The sequence below is a fragment of the Solanum pennellii genome, chromosome 2, assembly GCF_001406875.1.
Source record: "Solanum pennellii chromosome 2, SPENNV200".
NCBI lineage: Eukaryota > Viridiplantae > Streptophyta > Magnoliopsida > Solanales > Solanaceae > Solanum > Solanum pennellii.
This window is the reverse complement of record NC_028638.1, coordinates 51058126-51078085: the sequence shown is the minus strand read 5'-3', so window position 1 is coordinate 51078085 and position 19960 is coordinate 51058126. Positions and strand designations below refer to the sequence as shown.

The 19960-nt window shown below is 30.1% G+C and overlaps 2 protein-coding genes and 1 non-coding gene across 4 annotated transcripts; 2 read left to right on the top strand and 1 right to left on the bottom strand.

Annotated features, from left to right (window-relative positions):
- The first annotated feature begins 2478 nt into the window (after positions 1 to 2478).
- On the top strand, positions 2479 to 4493 carry LOC107011910 (naringenin,2-oxoglutarate 3-dioxygenase). Its single transcript, XM_015211594.2, has 3 exons — positions 2479 to 2896; positions 3547 to 3975; positions 4053 to 4493. Exons 1-3 carry the CDS (start codon positions 2537 to 2539, stop codon positions 4350 to 4352), a joined length of 1089 nt encoding a protein of 362 aa, XP_015067080.1. The 5' UTR covers positions 2479 to 2536; the 3' UTR covers positions 4353 to 4493.
- A 6624-nt stretch (positions 4494 to 11117) lies between these two features.
- On the top strand, positions 11118 to 16604 carry LOC107009312 (calcium-dependent protein kinase 18). 2 transcript variants are annotated; one of them, XR_001455395.2, is made up of 13 exons: positions 11118 to 11822; positions 12759 to 12889; positions 13004 to 13045; positions 13160 to 13271; positions 13354 to 13432; positions 13620 to 13789; positions 14349 to 14475; positions 14812 to 14927; positions 15026 to 15133; positions 15302 to 15364; positions 15731 to 15904; positions 16052 to 16363; positions 16528 to 16604. XR_001455395.2 is itself a non-coding variant. In XM_015208623.2 (12 exons), exons 1-12 carry the CDS (start codon positions 11394 to 11396, stop codon positions 16211 to 16213), a joined length of 1713 nt encoding a protein of 570 aa, XP_015064109.1. In that variant the 5' UTR covers positions 11118 to 11393; the 3' UTR covers positions 16214 to 16500. The 2 variants fall into 2 exon arrangements, 1 of the variants encoding a protein (XP_015064109.1); XM_015208623.2 differs by lacking the exon at positions 16528 to 16604 and having other exon boundaries at positions 16052 to 16500.
- Positions 16516 to 16589, bottom strand: TRNAI-AAU. Its single transcript has one exon. It is a non-coding gene; the product is annotated as a tRNA-Ile (tRNA).
- Positions 16605 to 19960: the final 3356 nt, after the last annotated feature.

The following is a 19960-nucleotide window of genomic DNA, read 5'->3' as shown; positions in this document are numbered from 1 at the left end:
AGCAAACATTTGCAAAAAATTGTCAGGCGCTTCTCTCCCAAATATCTCGCTCGCCACTCTCCTCCAATCTCTCGCTCGCTTCCTCACTTTTTATACAAACAAAAGTGTATAAAAATTGTTTCTGATTGTATAAAGCAGAGAAAATTGTATAAATACATATATTTTTGTTCCCCTCTCTCCCCTCTTCCAGATCTCGCTCGCCGCTCTTCCAAATCTCGCTCGCCACCCTCGCCTTTCTCACTTATACAAACAAAAGCGAAATGTATAAATTTCGTTTCTGTTTGTATAAAGCGTGAGAAAATTGTATATACACATGCAAGTACATATATTTTCGTCCTATACACTTATAATTATATAATAAAAATACTTCCCTGCCCAGTTTCTTTTGCCTTTCTCTCTTTCTCGTTTTATACAATTTTCAAATTGTATCTAATTTCTCTCTTTCTCGTTTTATACAATTCGATTCAATTGTATATTCCTTGTCAAGTCTCTTTTGTCTTTTTCTCTTTCTCATTTTATACAAATTCAAATTGTATATAATCGTTCTATACACTTATAATAATACAATTCGTTTTATACACTTCGTTTTTATACAGTTCTCTGCCTAAGTGTCTTTCTCTTTCTTGTTTTATACACTTCGTTTTATAAAATTTGCTTCAACTGTATATGTATAACGAATTATATAGTTTCTATGTTTGCTATGAAGCGCAATTATGCAAACTTTGCTATAGCATACAAATATAATTTTTTATTTGCTATATGTGAAAGTTTTCCTTAAATAAATATAAAAAATGTATACTTTGACCATAGATGGCCGAAGAATACATTTACGTAACCTTTCCTTGACCTTATTACTATTGTTAACGACAAATCAAAGTTGGGAAGGCCCAATCCTTAGATGATCCCTATCTGGACTTTCCCTGCATCCGCTGTAGAAAGTAGCTGATTTGCAGGAATAGCATCATTTAAGCAATTTGTGCAAAAGTAGCCTATTTATTACACATTCAAAAATATTAATATGATAAAAGTATGTTTTCACAAGTTTTATTGCCCTATTTTTGCACACATCTTCACTTAATTAATTTTGTTAAATTGTTTTTGGAGGATATGTCTTGTTAAAGGAATATATTGTCATTTATATGGTCATGAGCTAGGGTATAAGGTAAAGTAGCATTCAAAAATTCTAACTAAAATCTAATATATCTAGACTCTAGAGTTCCAATCAGAATTGAGGGTAGAGTCTTTCAAAATTTCAATGTCTATATAAGATAAAAAATAAATGAGTAATTAATAAAGAAAATTTGAAACTCAAAATTATGAAGAAAAAAAAGGTCATATTTGCTATGAATTATGCAAAAGGCACAAATTTGTTTTCGGTTTAAAAAAATAATACTTTAATCCTTAATTAAGAGATACGAGAGACACATAACCAATAATAAACTTCATCATTTGAAAATAAGGGTAAAATTAGAATTAAAAAATGAACATATTTGATTCCAACTATTAATAAAACAATAATCTCATTTCATATAATTAAAGGATATGTTTAACCCTTTTTCCCCTGACTCAATTATAGGATAATTTATAAGAAGCAACTAGCAAGTAGCAACGACAATTAAATTAATTTAAGAGAGGAGTAATATATAACAGAAACTTTACACAAGATGATTAAAAGTATATATACATGTTTTTTGTTTTAGTTAGGCGACGCTGGTTGGTATTAGTCACGTGATTTATCCTAACTCCTAACCAACATTCCATTTCACGCACCCTCCGTTTGTTGATTAATAGTTGAAAAGGTGAATTTTTCATATTAACAATTATCGTGTGATTTAAAGAAAATATTGTTAGCAATTGGTGGTAACATTATTATAGTGGAAAAACAATTTTTAGTAGGAACTACTTTTCAACAATGCAACTACGCTTTTCCCCTATTTTTTTTAATCAGTCCTCTAAAAATAACATATTTTTATATTAAGTAAACTCATAATAAACTGATATATATATATTTATCACTTATTTTTATTTTATAAATTAATTTTTTTTAAATATCGTGTCAAGTTAAACTAACTCATATAAAATAAAATGTGTGTAAAATAGAACAGAAGACTAATATAATAGAGAGTACATACTATGGTATTAGTACCTTTTTACGAAGTTAAACAATATTCATTTTGAGTGTTACGCTTTACATTTTAATCTATTTTACAAGAATTAAAAACCAGATACTTTTAATAAGATAATCAATATCAAAATAAATATTTAAATTTAACTCCAATAATTTCAAATAAAACAACATCATTTAATTCGACGTCTTTTCATATATTTTTTTTCCCCCAAAGTATGGTGGTATCTACCCTTCAATTGGTAAAGCAAAATGCAATTCTAGTACGAGAACACGTGAAATGTTGTTAGTTGACACGAAGGGTAGTAATAGCTCCACGCAAACACTCCCTTATAAATCTCCACCCCTTATTTCACCTTACTACTTACCATTAAAAAAGGGCACCTCATAACTCTTTTGAACAAACAAAAAATGGCACCTTCAACACTAACAGCTTTAGCAAATGAAAAGACCCTTGAAACAAGTTTTATTAGGGATGAAGAAGAACGTCCAAAAGTTGCTTACAATAAATTTAGTGACGAAATTCCAGTAATATCGTTGCAAGGTATTGATGATGTTAATGGAAGAAGAAGTGAAATATGTGAGAAAATAGTAAATGCTTGTGAAGATTGGGGTGTTTTTCAGGTAATTGATCATGGGGTTGATGCTCAATTAATATCACAAATGACAAAATTAGCAAAGGAATTTTTCGAATTGCCTCCTGACGAAAAGCTTCGGTTTGACATGTCTGGTGGCAAGAAAGGTGGCTTCATTGTCTCAAGCCATTTACAGGTAACAATTATTTCACACCTATTTTTATGTCACCACAATTTATTTTTTATTTTGACTAATAGGAATAAATAAAAAAAGTTAGTGATAAATTTCTAAATATAGAAAAGATATACCTACGGATGAAAAAGTGTTTGTAACAGATCCCCTTTTTTTCCCGAGGTAGCCGTTGTATTGATAGTTTGAAAAATATAAAGTTTGTTTTAATTGTTATTAAATTTTTATGGTATTGTACATGTAGATGAAAACAATTATTTTTTTTAATGATAGTTTGATAATATTATGTCATTATTTTAATTTTTCAGTTTAATTTTGTTTTTATTTATTATTGAGTTATTTTATTTTACCTATTTACACTACATTTTTATTAGTAGCTCATCATAGCAGGGCGGATTACCGGGGTCAATCGGACCTACCGGCGGGAAATTATAAGGTTAAAATAATTTTTTAGGTAGATGTATATAGTTAATGTCAAATTTCTTCAGCTACTTTGTGTATCTATTGAACCTCTTATTCAAAATTGGCTCCACCACTGTTTCGTACTTTACTTTTTCTTGTAGGTTCATTATTTAAAGTATGGGTATATAACGATATACAAAAGTCTATCTAATTACTATATTTCATTAAAACGATACACTACAATTGTTTTGTAGGGTGAAGTGGTTCAAGACTGGCGTGAAATAGTGACTTACTTTTCATACCCAATTCGAGCTAGAGATTATTCTAGATGGCCAGACAAACCACAAGGCTGGATAGGTGTAACTGAGAAATACAGTGAAAAGTTAATGGACTTGGCTTGCAAATTATTAGAAGTACTATCAGAGGCAATGGGCTTAGAGAAAGAGGCTTTAACCAAGGCATGTGTGGATATGGACCAAAAAGTTGTTGTCAATTTTTACCCAAAGTGTCCACAGCCTGACCTTACTCTTGGGCTCAAACGACACACTGATCCAGGAACCATTACCCTATTGTTACAAGACCAAGTTGGTGGGCTTCAAGCCACTAAAGATAATGGCAAAACATGGATCACTGTTCAGCCCGTTGAAGGTGCTTTTGTGGTTAATCTTGGTGATCATGGTCATGTAAGTTGGTACTAGTACTAGTACATATTCCGATAAAATTAAAATTATGTGAATTTAATTATGTGAATTTTGGACAGTATTTGAGCAATGGAAGGTTCAAGAATGCTGATCATCAAGCAGTGGTGAATTCGAATAGCAGTAGATTATCGATAGCCACATTCCAGAATCCAGCACCAGATGCAAAAGTGTATCCGTTAAAAATTAGGGAAGGAGAGAAGGCGATAATGGATGAGCCGATTACATTTGCAGAAATGTACAGGAGGAAAATGAGTAAGGATCTTGAGCTAGCTAGGCTGAAGAAACTGGCCAAGGATGAGAAGATAAAAACTGAAGAGGCCAAGTTGGAGTCCAAGCCCATTGAGGAAATTCTTGCTTAAGTGTTTTAACACTTGAAACAACAAGCTATGCGCGTAATTTCTTTTATCAGTATTGTCTTGAATAACAATCAATCATGTTCTTGTGAATTGGTGATGTTTTTAATCTTATTACAAAACAAACTTACTGTTACTTTATTCAAATTAAAGTCTTTTAGATGATACATAACGCCATTTCCTACGAAAGAAGATAAAACTATAAAACTGGATATACATAAAACTATACTCGTAGATCCATAAGACTTATATCTCGCCCTGTACTATATAAAATATCTCGTCTCACGTCCCCTTTCAAAACACTGGAAGATGCTATATGATTAGCCCAAGTTTACCAGCCCAGTTGCTCAATTACAAGCTGCTCTTAGCCCAATTTTCCGAGTATAGAATGACTTTCGTTTAATTTTTTATTTTCTTGACATATGAGAAAGTGGTATGACAAGACTCAAGAGTTGACATACATTTGTTGTTCCGTGTGATTAATAAAAAAAGTGAAATGGCGGAAAAGATCAAATATGTTGTCCGTTACTTCTTTTAATATAAAGTTGCATCACTTTTTCTTAAACTTGGAAAATCACTTTATATTGTCCTCACTTTCGATTCGAAGATTGTAAATTTAAGTCAAGAAAGTAAGAGGAATGGAAGTTTCTAGAAAAGATTAAAAAAATATATATTAAAAAATTTTTATGCGATATTGTAAAAAAAAATTATATCCAGGAGGAAAGTAGAGTGAAGTATTTATATCTTTCTTTTTCAATGAACTAACAAGGAAAAAAAAAGTGATTTGTTTTATTTCTTGACGTATAAGTATGAGCTACTCCCACTTTGTAATTGACACGAAAAGAATTAAAAACAAATATGATGATGTAGAAAACATTAAAGTAATCGAGTCATTTTAAAAGAAAATTATAAATATAAATAAGCACTAATGTTATGACATAATAACAAGCATTAATTTGTTATTAATTTAATAAATACAAATGAAAAGTATCACGCATAACCAGTTAATTTACATAAAATTTGTTTTATATTATTCGTGAATATATATGCCACCTAGTTTACAACAGAAATCTGCTAGTAATAATACATAAATATTCAAAGTTGTAGCTAAGGAGACGCGTGAACCTTTCTTGCAAGAAACACAATTGGCCTTTGCTGTCCTGCATTCGGAACCTAATGAATCCATATTTCTCATTTATTTATTTATTTGTATATTGAATATACTTCCTCCATCTCAAAATATTATCGTCAATATAAAAAATATTTGTCATTTTAAAAGTTGAATTATTCTCTTATTCCATGTTTTACTCGGTAAAAATTCTTCAAGAATACATATACCTCAATAAAACACGTAATAAGTAAATAAACTAAATAGTTATACACGCATCCCTCCTACTTAATATTTTTTAAGGACTATATAAATTAAAAATACAACAAGTATTTGAGATGATTAAAATAGTATCCAGAATATTTTGACTATTTTTTTCATCATATACCCACTATTCACCGATAAAGATATATACGAGACAAATCTATACACACCATAAAAGGAAGAGAAATCATTTAACAATTTTTGTCATCTAGTCATGTGGGATATAATACTATTACTGAACTAGTAAGTGGCTCTTTTCAAACACCGACGTAGAGGTAGAGCACCCCAATGTTTGGACCACGTGTACGTAATGGGGCACGTTTCTTTATTTTTTTAACACTCAATTGTGTACCTTGCTTTCATATTTGAGTATAATAAGTTATTTCCTGTTTAATTGTCCATTTTAAAAGTGATATACATATTAATATAGCAATAATTAGTATGATGCTTATATTTATTAATTATAATTTTAAAAATGATGAATTAAAATTTGAAAATTTTTAAAAAATTTAAATGAAAATACAATAAAATATTTTTTTATCCTTTCATAATTTTTCAAAATGAACAAGTAAATAAAAACAACTAAAAGAAAAAATATGAACAAGTAAATAGAAACAGGGGCGTATGATCACCACCACCAAGAAAACAAAAATGGAAAAGAGGCTCCACAAAAAGGCAGCACCTTATGTGCGACTAATGGTTGAAGTATATATAAAGTGGCCAATGGGTGCGTACTGCGTGTAAGGCATGAAAATTTGTCCAACAACATATATCACGATTCATGAAGATCGAGATACTTTTTTCCAGATTTTCCAATTCCTTTATTTTTTAAAAAAAAGTACAATGAATAAGTTGTAGTACTATATTATTAGATCACATTATTTGTTATGTAATTAATTTTAAGTGGTCTGTGTTATTTTTAAAAATATAAATCACCACATTTTTTAGAAGATTTATTAAGTAGATATTCTTTATGGACCCATCAAGAAAATAAGAAGAAAGAAGCAGAAAATGGAGAATTCAACTACCCAACTTACAAAATGATAAACTCTCACTCTTTTGTTGTGTGAAATGGAAGTTTTTAAATTATGGAGTGTGAAAACAGATGGAGGGATTTAGTACGTTAAACATGTTTAATTAGAATTAACTCAATTTAATTATGTAATTAATTTCTAGTATATCAGTCTGGAAAATGTTTTCTCATCGAGCTAAGAAGATGTCCCAACCTTCAAAATGATCAAAGCATTTGCTAGAAACAAAGTTTTTTTTTTGCCACTCCGAATTAATGGAAAATTCACATTATAAAATATGATATTTCCAACTGAAATAACAGATCAATGAATGGGGAAAATGATTTTTTTATTAAAATATTTTTAAATTTTTTTGGGCGAAAACACTATTTTTTACCGATTGAATTAAATATTTGTAAAATTAGCACTGAAAGTATATGTTTATTGAATTATTTTTCTTAATTTCAAAAAGTTAAATTATAGAAAAACTAGAAATTTTTATTAACTTTTGGAGCATATAGTGTACAAATTCTGCCGTCTCCTGTTGTGATGGTCAAAATCAAATAACGCGCGCAGTTGTTTAAACGGAAACACACAAAAATACAAAAAATTGGCCTTCTTTTGCGTTTCTAAAGGTGAGACATTGACGTAAGTTTTAATATTCACACATTTAATTTATATCACTGTATTTATTTCTATTTACGTGATAGTTTACATTTTTCAAAAGTCAAACAGTTTAAATTTAATAGAAAATTTATGCATGAAATTTTTAAATTTTTTAAAATAATATTTGTATATTTATAAACTATATAAAAAATACTATAAGTTACACCAATTGATGATTAAAAATGTCTAAAGATATTTGAAAAATTACGATCTAATCTATTTAATTTCAAACTACAAAAAATATCACATAAAATAGAATAAATAACGTACTCTTACCACTTAAACGATAAATATCAAATTGAAAGAGCAAATGTGTATCAAGTGTATGCAGTCCAGTCAAGTATACTACTCGTAGTTGGTTGGTCATTCAGAAGTGTATGCAGTCCAGTCAAGTCTACTATTCGTAGTTGTTTGGTCATTCAGAGGTCTTTTTGGTTTTAACTTTGAATTTTGAGGATACATATAGCCAAATAACCTAAAGGCTTTCTACCATCAAATATAGCGTAGAGAATGAGATTGCATTTTTCATAATTAAAAGTTTTGTATTTGAATTTTATGTATAAAAAAATTCTTGACAAGGGGTGTTTCCCTCCGAATGGGACTATATGTTGCACAAATTCAAATATAATCAGGCAGCAATACAAATATGAAATATCGAATGAAAAAACAGATCAAAAACTTTGGAATATTCAAACAAGACTGTTATTTTCTGCAATTTTACATTTTTACTAGACGTGAATGCAATTTGCGATTAGTGAAAAAGATGCTCTTTAGACTCGATTTTTTAAATTGATTTATTACGTACTAATTTTTCTAAAATTTATTTGTTAGTAGGACTTAGTGTTTTAAAAAACATTTTTGGGGCTAGTCCCAGGACGAGGCGCGGGGCGGGGCATACAGAAAACGCCGTTGGGTGTAAATGAAAGACGTAGATTCATGAGACGTAAGTCCTAAAATTTGAGGCGTAAGCTCTAAGCATAAAATGTAAGTCTTGGACGTAAAAGCGCACGTCGGGGCGTTTTTAATATTTTTCTTTAAATCATATTTTAATTGTTGTCTAATTGTATTTCTCAAATAGTAATTATAATATTTTTTTCTTCATTATTAATTATTAATATCTATCTCAAATAAAAATTGTAAATCATTGAAAAATTTACTTTTGCTTATTTTAAAATTGAATATACATGAGAGTACGCCTTGTAAATCCATGAGACTTACGCTCCGTGGCTCGAGACTTACACCTCGCTCTATACCGTATAAAACGCGTTGCTTCACGCCCCTGCCTTTCAAAACAGTGATATGACTTGCATAGATGCTCCAAATTCATGTCTTTTTTAATATTGTTCACACATAAAAACTATCAATTTTAATATTCTAATTATTTTTAATGCAAGTTCACACAAGTTTTATATTTAATTCTAAAATTTATAGGCCTGTTTAAATTAATAATCTTCTAAGTTCCATCCTGTGATATTTTTATTAGCGTTTGATACTTAAATTAGAGCCTTCATTAATTCAACATTACATTGTGCAAGATTCATTACAAAGAAAAGATTTACTACTCATTTTTTCTTGGGATTTGAACCAAGAAAATCTAATTATATATAAATAATTCTAAAAAATGTTATTTAAGAAGTACATCTTGGAGGGTTAGATACTTCCATAATAACCCGTATAAATTACTTTTTTTAAGAAGAGAGAAATATATTTGGTGGCTGAAATCTATTTTAAAACGAAATTGTTTGTGTTAGAACAAAGATCTCATTGTGTTTCAAATTATAGAAAAGTTTCCAAATCCTAATGACATATATTTAACCCATTTGACACCATAAATTAGAATAAATCTTCGTTATCTTTATGGCCAGGCTTTTAATCTTGTAATCAACTAGAATGGTCATCCTATCACCAAATATAAAAGTTAATTAGTCACTCACTTGTATAGTTCAAGTTTGAAAGTTTCTTGATATGACTTGTACTTGCCAAATACATGTAGAAATTTGAACTTTTCCAAAAGACTAGGTCAATACTTGTGCCAAACATAGGCATATAAATTTACTCTCAACTTTGGTCATATAGGTGAGCAGGATTGGGACAGATATCGATCGATATTTATGCTTTACTAGTCAACTGTTTTTAAAATTATCACAATTAGCTACCCATAAATTTAATATATAGCTAAACAAAAATCTTCTCTAAACCTGATTTTTAAAAATATTATGTAAAAAGTTCACATTTTGGTTTAAATTTTTTAAACATAGTTAACGCATTGCAAACATTTTTTAATTTAATTTGATGGTGACTCTTTTTATTATTAGGTTAATTCGATCATTCAATCTTACAAAAGCCATATGTATAACTAATTAAGTACACAGAATATTTCGTTAGGCAAACGCATACGATCCCTCTTCCTCCTTTTAAAAAGTTTCAACTAAGTAATTCTAGGTGAATTTGTAGAAATATTAATACTGAACTCATTATATTTTTATAATAGAAATTTTAATATTAATATTATATGATATTACTGCCCACCTTTTTTAAAAAAAAAAAAAAAAAAAAATTAATCTCTCTAATGGACGGCGAGGCATTTTCTAAACAATATTGTACTCTGCAAAATGCTTATCTATATTTTATTTTATTTTAATCGCCATGAGTTTCTTCTTAATTCTAATGGATAAATTACATGTGGTATACTGGCGTCTTTAGAAAACAAAATTCATCTTAAGTTGGTGATTAAACTACTCCCTCCGTGTGTACGATCACTTTACATTCTTTTTAAGTCTAGTAAGAAAAAGAAATGAATATAGGATATAATTCATTAAATTATTCTTAGTAAATGTTATTGAATTGCACATTACTAAAAACTTTATTTCTTTTATATTTATAAGAAAATAGCTAAAAACAATTTGTATCTTTAAGGTATTTTTATTTGATATAATTTTTTTTTTAGCTAATAGTTAACATATGATAACGGTTATAACAATTATTTTAAATAGATAAAGCGGTTATTAAAAAAAAGGACGCAGAGACTAATTAAATTCATTTTCTTTCCTTACAAAATTTAAATATATATGAACTGATTGTTTGAATCACGTGAATGAAAACTGAGGTCAAAAATAGTTTGGGATGCATAGAAATTTTTTTTTATCATGGAGAGCTTTTTAAATTTCTATCAAATTAATTAGGCTTATGTCATTTTACTGGTTGTCAATTTATTAGGCTTATGCTCAACCTTTTGACAAATTAATGCTTTGTAGTTTGTACGTATTGATATGTTTGGAGCACATCTTTGCTAACTAAATTGCTCTAAAATTTAAAATAATATCACACGATTTGTTAAATGGGTGTCTTTTTATTCAAATTTATAATAATTTAGATATGTATCTATACATAATTAAAATTAAACGATATCTAATATAAAATTAGAAATTATATATTTATTATTTATACCACGTGTTTTTTGGTCTCACTTTGTCTATTTTAGTAGTCTTGATACCAAATTTCTGCACGTGCGTATGAAATACGTACCTGAGGAGAGGAAGTGACTGAGAAAATTGACAAGAGAACACCAAAAACCTCATTTATATTTTCTTTTTGTTCCATTAAAAAAAAGTGAGAGAAAAATCTCAATCTGCCATTAATTTTTTTATTAGAGAGAAAATGTTAAATATAGAAAATCAAAAGTAAGAAATTGCAAATATTCATTTTTTTCTCCCTCCATTCTTCCAAGCTGAAAATAAGAAATAAGAGGGCTTATGGTTTTCTTCTTCAAAAATAAAAAAATTAAAAAATTAAAAAAGTATGTTTTTGACCATTAGCATGGTCCATCACCTCCTGTCTCCTTCTTCCTTTCTTCCTCTTCCTATTTCCTATAATCTTTCATCTTTTATTTAATTTGCCCCCTTTTCTTTTCTCCCTATATTATCCATAATCTTGATTCTTGATTTTTTGTTTCAAATATCTGAAAATTTTCAACTTTGAGGATTTTAATCATATATCAAAATGGGCAACATATGTTTTTCTAGCTCAAAAGTTAGTGGTTCAAACAGCAACACCCCTTCCACCACCACCACAAATACCGCCACCGTGAATGGCCACCGTAATCGGCGGAGTTCAGCGAACCCGGTTCCTACAACAACAAATACATCAAGAAAACAAGAGGGGTCTTATTACAATCGACAGAAAGGTAAGGATAACGGTGGGGTTAAGCAACAAACGAGAAATTCTCAGAAAAATGTTAAGCATAATACGAGGAAGCAAAGTGGGATTATTCCTTGTGGGAAAAGAACGGATTTTGGGTATGATAAAGATTTTGATAACAAGTTTACAATCGGAAAGTTGTTGGGTCATGGACAATTTGGATACACATATGTTGCAACAGACAAGTCTAATGGAAATCGTGTGGCTGTCAAGAGAATTGAAAAGAAAAAGGTTCTTTTTTTTTTTCCTTTCCCCATCCTCTGCTATATCAAATTCTTATGGAGTTGTGTAGTGCACCAAATTTGGAATCTGTGAAAATTTCTGTTCAATCCTAATTATAGGTTCAACTATTTCTTCTTTAATTATTTTTAAATGTCTTGGTTGACTTTGGTTGACTCAGAAGAATATGCATAAACTACTGAATTGCGAATTCGCATGCTTTATCCTTTTTGTTTTTAGTTCATGTCTCTGTTTATTTGGTTCAATCAGTGTATTTGTTTAGCTTTTGCGGTTACAAAATACTATCTTCTGCTAATTTTGAAATACCAATTTAAGTTGTAGTTAATTTTTAATGGATTGCTAACTGGCGAAGCTGTGCTTTTTAAGAGACGTAAACATCTCGAAAACTATAGGTTTATGGAAGTTGTTTGGTTAATTATGATGGTTGTGGTTCTAAGCATTGACATATAGGAACACCTAAGCACTGGACCTTAGTTTTCTGTGATTAGTGCTGCTTGTTGTTATTATGTACAGTTAAATGGAAAATGGCTTCCTTGCCTGGTTTAGAGAGAGTTAGTTTTTAATCAATAGGTAGTGGTAGCTTCTTTGGTTTTCTGATGAATGGACTTATCTGAAAGTGACTGCACAAGTCTTGGTTATTGATGCATGATGCAACTATTTAGTTTGCCATCGGCTTTTATGGAGAAAAACTATTCTTTTTGTGAAAGGTTTGTCCAACTTTGTCTCCTATTATCTCTGCACACCAGTTAAGATGTGTTCATCCTTCTGGAATGATGGGGTTATTCATGCAAATAAGAATATTTGCGGAAGTTTCTTCTTTAGAAGCTTGTGAAGTTTTATACTATTGCATAATCAATTGCCTTATCTTGAACTTCTTGATGTTCCAGTTTATTACAACTATAGCATAACTCTAGTGAATCATTGCAGATGGTTGTTCCAATTGCGGTTGAGGATGTAAAACGAGAAGTCAAGATATTGAAGGCCTTAGCCGGTCACGAGAATGTAGTTGATTTCTATAATGCATTTGAGGATGATAACTATGTTTACATAGTAATGGAGTAAGTTTCGTTATTAAGAGCTCTGTATGGATTCGTCAGGTCCTAGTTCTTTCCTTACAATCAATTATGCTATCTAAAGGACAGTTGATGGATTACAAATTTGTTTTCCTGTAGGTTATGTGAGGGTGGAGAACTGTTGGACCGCATTTTGGCCAAGTAAGTAGTATAAACCAGGTTTACTTAATCTCGTGATCTGTGGTGCTTGCTCTATAATTTATTTCTTGTTAAGAAGAATACATATGTAAGTTATCGATGATTTCCTTTGATCAGAAAGGACAGCCGTTATACCGAGAAAGATGCAGCAATAGTTGTCGGTCAGATGTTAAAAGTTGCCGCTCAGTGTCATTTACATGGATTGGTGCATCGTGATATGAAACCTGAGGTTTGCAAGAAGTTATGTACTTCCTTTGGTTTACTAATGCTGCTTTATGTTGCTTCTCTTACACACATTTCTTTTCTTGTAGAATTTTCTCTTTAAATCTTCAAAGGAGGACTCATCATTAAAGGCCACAGATTTTGGTCTTTCAGACTTCATAAGACCAGGTGATTGGATGTCCACAAATCTACTCAATGACATATTTTAGTTTAAACTCATTTTTCGTATTTGAGAAAGATCTTTTTGCTATGGCGTATGAACTTCAATTCTTCATAAATCTGTTAAAGCCGTCAAAGATGTTTTTGGTTCTTCCTTAGATAGCAAAAACTTATAACTTTAAATCAATAAATGCAGGGAAGAAATTCCAAGATATAGTTGGAAGTGCATATTACGTAGCCCCAGAGGTATTAAAGCGTAAATCTGGACCTGAATCAGATGTGTGGAGCATTGGCGTGATTACATTCATTTTACTTTGTGGTCGTCGGCCCTTCTGGGATAAAACAGAGGATGGCATATTCAAGGAGGTGAGCTGCTAATATTTATTCTTATAGCTCTGCAGCTGGGCAACATTTTAAATTGTGATTCTTTCTTGGAAACTTGTGGAAATGCGTTATGATCTTTAAGCTCTTCTAGGAAATAAACTTTTTATTCTGTCAAAGTGGCATATTTACCAATATTAACTTTGCATAATACATTTTAAAGAATTGCATAATTCTCTGTCTGATTAGCCAATTTTACATTTGAGATTTCAAAATTTTACTCCAAATATGGTACTGATGATGAATCTCCTGTATAGTTTTGCTTTATTATTCTTAGTTCTTGATTAACTTAGTCTGCATTCCATAGTCGGTATTAAAATTTCTCAAACCTGAAATTTTCTTATTCTCTTTTGAGTTCATTGAAGCTACGGTTGTATCTTTGAATAAGGATTGTTTGGGTTGTTGGTTATTTAAATAAAATCTTATTCGAATGTGTTATTTAATTCTTTTGAGAAGTGTAACTTGTTCATTGTCATGTTTGGTGAAGTATTTGTGCTTTTAGCTGATTTAGTATTGTTTCTAACTCCGCTTCTACTATCCTAAGGTCTTACGAAACAAACCTGATTTTCGTCGCAAGCCATGGCCAACTATAAGCAACAGTGCTAAAGATTTTGTTAAGAAATTATTGGTGAAAGATCCTCGTGCTAGACTTACTGCTGCCCAGGCCCTGTGTAAGTAATTATATTCTGATTTAGTACAATCTTTTTAAGTGATGATTAGGTTTTACAATTACCAAGCATGATTATCGGAGAAGTAACTCAAGGTCCAAAAGATTCATATACTGAATTTGTCAATTTTGAGTCAGCAACTTCATTAGCACTGTGTTGGATGTCCATTTTGTCAGTTCTTGCTATATAGCTTCCATGCTTCTGTTAAATTTCATATAATTATGTTGAATAATTTTCATTGTTTTCACTTAATTAGATGTTACTGGTATTCTCGTGACCTTTGAATTGATGATTCAACAAATGGTAGTTTTTTCATACTGATATATATGAACATTTCAGCACATCCATGGGTCCGTGAAGGAGGTGATGCGTCTGAGATTCCACTAGACATATCTGTCTTGTCGAACATGCGGCAATTTGTCAAATACAGTCGATTAAAGCAATTTGCATTACGGGTAACTTCATAGCTTTCTTACTTTCATAGACTTATCTGATACTAAGTCAAAATAAAAAGTAGAGAACATTAACTTCATGCAATTTCATTATCTGGCAGGCATTGGCTAGCACACTTGATGAGGAGGAGCTGGCAGATGTCCGGGACCAGTTTTCTGCAATTGATGTGGATAAAAATGGTGTTATTAGCCTTGAAGAAATGAGACAGGTATTTCCCTTATTTCATGGTCTAGTTAGTTTCTTCCTGTACAGTTTCTCTAAGTTTCTGGCTAACATCGTGAGCACTTATATTCCTGTCTTTGCAACAAAGCCTTGTGTAATATAATGTTATTTTTGTCATTTATGTTATCACTTATGACATCCAATTCTAATGCAGGCCCTTGCCAAGGATCTTCCCTGGAAGATGAAAGAATCGCGGGTTCATGAGATTCTTCAAGCGGTAAGCTAATATATTTAGGAATGAAAGTATATCACTATAATATGGCATGTAAGATCAAGTTATTCCTATGAAATACCTTCTATAACGTCAAGCTGGGACATCTGTTTGCAACCAATTTAGTCCCTACTCCTCCTATGAAAGGGAATAAGGAAAGAAAAGGACAAACGCACCAAAGAGCCATCCACAAAAAGGAAAAAAAGAAGATAAAAAGGAATGTGATGTCTGTCACATAGTAGTTCTGTAAATTTCCGGCTTATGAGTCCATGCGATAATCTGAGGGTTTACTCAACGATTGCCAATGCTTTTTTTCTGCCTATGTATACTGCATTTCCTACAGTTGAAGCATTCTGTTCATTGATTTTTCAGATTGATAGTAACACAGACGGGCTTGTTGATTTCCCGGAGTTTGTTGCAGCGACTCTACATGTGCATCAGTTAGAGGAGCATAATTTGTTAAAATGGCAGCAAAGATCGCAAACTGCTTTTGAGAAATTTGACGTTGATAGAGATGGATTCATAACTCCAGAAGAACTTAGAATGGTTAGTATGTCGTATTTTCTTGTTCAAGTGATCAACACTGTTGTATATATAAATGCTAGCTTTCTATGAAAACTTGAACCCTGTCCTGTTCCGCAACTCTGCAAAGATAAAACAAAATACTCATATGTGGCTTTTACTTGTATGCAGCATACCGGCTTAAAAGGCTCTATAGACCCATTGCTAGAAGAAGCAGATATCGACAAAGATGGTAAGATAAGCTTGTCAGAATTCCGGAGGCTTCTAAGAACTGCAAGTATAAGTTCGCGAATGGTGAATAGTCCAACCGTCAGAGGCTCTCGCAAAATTTAGTCAGAGATGTGAAAGTTATCCATGAGAAAAAAACCAACTTCATTTACATGTTCTCATGTGATGTGCTGCTGCAATTCTGTATATGAAATGAATGCAGAGTTTTGCCAGAAAAGGAAGTTGCTTTCTCCTGAACAACCAGCAGCAATTAAGGTTTGTAGCATACATCCTTTGTGACTTTTTCTGGGGTTCTCTTTGAGTATGTATGTATGTATGTAATACGACCTCATTAATGATAAATCATAAAAATATACATCTATCACCTTTTTGGAACTTGTTATTATGTAACCAAAAAAATTAAATTTTGGCCCATGCAGGTCTCGAACCTGCGACCTTCGCGTTATTAGCACGACGCTCTAACCAACTGAGCTAATGGGCCATTTGTTCTGATTAATACTTATTTTCTTGTATTTATATCAAAGTTTAAAAAAGATACAGCAAATACAATTCATATCGTTTAAAAAAAATAACCTTTCGTTTTCGTGAAAAGGATCACAAGACAACTATTTTCAAAATATACATCCAGCAAAAATGACCTTTCGTTTTCCTAAAACGATCACATGACAACTATTTTTGAAATATATATCCAATAAAAGATTACCTTTGTTTTTCTAAAAAATAATAACACGACAACTATTTTCGAAATATCTAATTCAATAAACTATTATTCTGATCAACAATAGTTGTTCTTCGAGGCTCGCCTTAAATATATATAAATTATCGAACACTTGATCTTCAAGCAAATCAAAGTGGATCATAGTTTATATATGTATTAAGTATATGTCTATGAGATAGACAGTCAGGATATTAAGAGCTAATGGCGCACCTCTGTGATGTTTATTGAAGGATTCAACTTTATACGAACACGAACATCCTTTTAGAACTTATTTTTCATAATATTTCCTCCATATCAAAATAGTTATCACATTTCACTTTTCGTAGTTAATTTGACTAATTTTAAGTTACATATGATTAACTTAAATATTCAAAAACTATATAAAAAATTTTTACAATTTTCTCCTATCAATACAATGATGTATATCTTAAAATATCAATAAAATTTATATATATATATATATATATAAATTTTATTATCAAAAAAGAAATTGTGATAGGTATTTTGAAAGGGAAAAAATATATTCTTACACTGACTTGTAATTGATTCTTAAATAATTTAGAAATAACATGTTAAGAATAGATTGATATTATTCTAAAGGGAATTTTATACGAAACTTATTTTGTTAAGAGTTAATTATATTATATTCTTATTATTTTCTAAATTATAAACTCTCTTAAAATTTGGTGGAATTCAAATAGATTATTCAATGTCTCGATACATCACGTATGTCCTGATATATTGTATATAGTGATGTATTTGAGTGATATATTATATAAAGTGTCGGAGAATAAAAATTTACTAATTTTTTTTAATTGATATGAGATTTAATAGATATAATGAAATAAGTTATGTATTTAGATATGATTTCTTTGAACATCGAATATTTCTCAATATGAATTAAAATCAAATTTTTGGAAAAAAAATGGAGTAATAAAAAGGTGGATACTTACGATAGATGTAGGGCCAAATTAGATAAATACAAGTCTAGTATGTCAGGCTGAAAGCTCTAGAAGAAAACAATAAGTAGGAAGTAATTTGACTTAACTAAGATCATATAAGTATTTTTTTTTTGGTAATACATTGGATATTCGTTCATATTTATACACAAATCAAAGTGTAAAAGGTGAAAATAAATAATTAATTATGTCTTAATTTCTTTTAATATCAAATAGAGATTATTAACAAATATTTTGAAAATTTTGTTTTTATTAAAAAAGACAAATATTTATGAACAGAAAACAGAAAAAGAGGAAGCTAAAAATGTGATAAATTTAAGTGAGGTATTCGTTATCAAATGACTCTTGGGATATTGTAAAGCATATTATTGGAGCTGGTATTGACCTTAGATTAATTTTTTTATGGGCCGGTGATTTATTATTCATGCTTTCACCATAACTCAACATAAGTCGTTATAAAATATTAGAGAAAATGGTCTATTTTCACTCTAAGTTGCTTCATCAATTTGGCCTTGCAAACTGTGTTACTTTTTTATTTTTGGGGATTCTAGAACCTTTTGTCCTAAAGCTGATTTGACATATTTTCTCGAAACATTGAATATTCTTTTTTTCCATTCTTAATACGTGGTTTGATTAATATAATTATTCAAACTATAGTATATAGTATATATAAATGTCCCCGAAGAAAAGTCTTGGGTTGATGAATCAGCGGACGTTATATAAGTGTCCATCATGCTTTTGAAATATATTAAAATGATGATGATGTTATAATCAATATGCTTATTTCAAAGTCTGTGGGCGTTTTGAACATATTTTGGATCACTCATGCAAATATTGGTGTCCCACTCACACGAGTATCCAAAATAAATTTTTGATCCTCCTTATTAAATATGACACTATATTTAAGTGTATTTTTTTTATTTATCAAGTATATTACATTTTGAGTCATCTTATCTATAAGAAAAAAAGAAAAGAAAAGGTACGAACTCCTTCTCCTCCTCCCTAATTAGTGGTCATTGAAATATAAAAGTTCTGAAGATCTTGATTTAAGGGAACTGATTGTTGAATTCTTCTTCAACTCAATTTATTTATGTTTTTGATGAATTTTGAAGCATGTCCTCCCATTATTCTTGCTCTGCTTTAGTTGCCTACTCTCTAATATCTATCTGATAATTGTGCAATCATGTCATCTAAAAATTTAACATATTATCTTTGTTGAAAACGCAAAGTAATCACGTGTGGTACAATATTACATTCATAAGTAGTAGGGTCTGAAAAGATGGAGGGTGCATGCCTCTAACATTATCCTTTTGGTAAAGTGACTTTTAATAATGTCATGTTATGAATATAAATTTAATAAGTTTGTAATTGTCTGTATATGGTTATTAATTAGAACATAGATCCAATATGACAGAGCATAATAGAGAAACAATATATATAAAGTGGGGTCAAATTAAGGAAACACAAGCACATCAGGATAGAAGAAAACGATCCCTCATGAGTATTTCAAGAAACACCAAACTCTTTGTTATTATGTGACTCTTGGGACCCCGTAAAGCATATTACTATACCTTCCTTATTAACTCATTATTTACTTTTTTATGTTACAATGTAATTTATTGTTTTATCGGACAGAAAGATATAATCGTAACATAAAGTTAATGTTATGTTTTGTTGGTGGTATAAGAAGACATCATCATCAGATAATTTAACATAGGAAAAAATCTATTTGGGCAGAATGTTATTCGACCTTTTTGAACATTTTTATCATTTAAACTTTATTAACTTAACATTGCTAGTACTTTGCATACATTATCTTGAGATAATGTATGTACAATTTTTGTGAGAAACTTTATCTGGAGTAAAAATAAAATAACTGAAAAAAAGTTAGTAAAGTAATCAATAATAGGTGCTTGGATATTATTTCTAAATTATTTTTAATGATAATTAATTAAAGATAATAATTGTTGTTAAATATGTTTTTTTAAAGCAATTAGAACTCTTTATAAATTAACTAATATCGTTAAAGATATTTTCTTGTTTAATAATATATATTTTTTTTATCGCTAAAGTTATTTCTATCGGAGTGGAACATGAATTTTAATATAAGTAATATATGAAAGGCAAGAAAAAGGTATTTCAAGTTGAACTTAATAAATGACATTAAATTGCGTT

Coding starts and splice junctions, on each gene's coding strand:
- LOC107009312 (XM_015208623.2), top strand. CDS start 11,394: ATGGGCAACATATGTTTTTCTAGCTCAAAAGTTAGTGGTTCAAACAGC. Junction 11,823..12,758: donor AGAGAATTGAAAAGAAAAAG/GTTCTTTTTTTT, acceptor GAATCATTGCAG/ATGGTTGTTCCAATTGCGGT. Junction 14,928..15,025: donor TAAAGCAATTTGCATTACGG/GTAACTTCATAG, acceptor ATTATCTGGCAG/GCATTGGCTAGCACACTTGA.
- LOC107011910 (XM_015211594.2), top strand. CDS start 2,537: ATGGCACCTTCAACACTAACAGCTTTAGCAAATGAAAAGACCCTTGAA. Junction 2,897..3,546: donor TTGTCTCAAGCCATTTACAG/GTAACAATTATT, acceptor ATTGTTTTGTAG/GGTGAAGTGGTTCAAGACTG. Junction 3,976..4,052: donor ATCTTGGTGATCATGGTCAT/GTAAGTTGGTAC, acceptor AATTTTGGACAG/TATTTGAGCAATGGAAGGTT.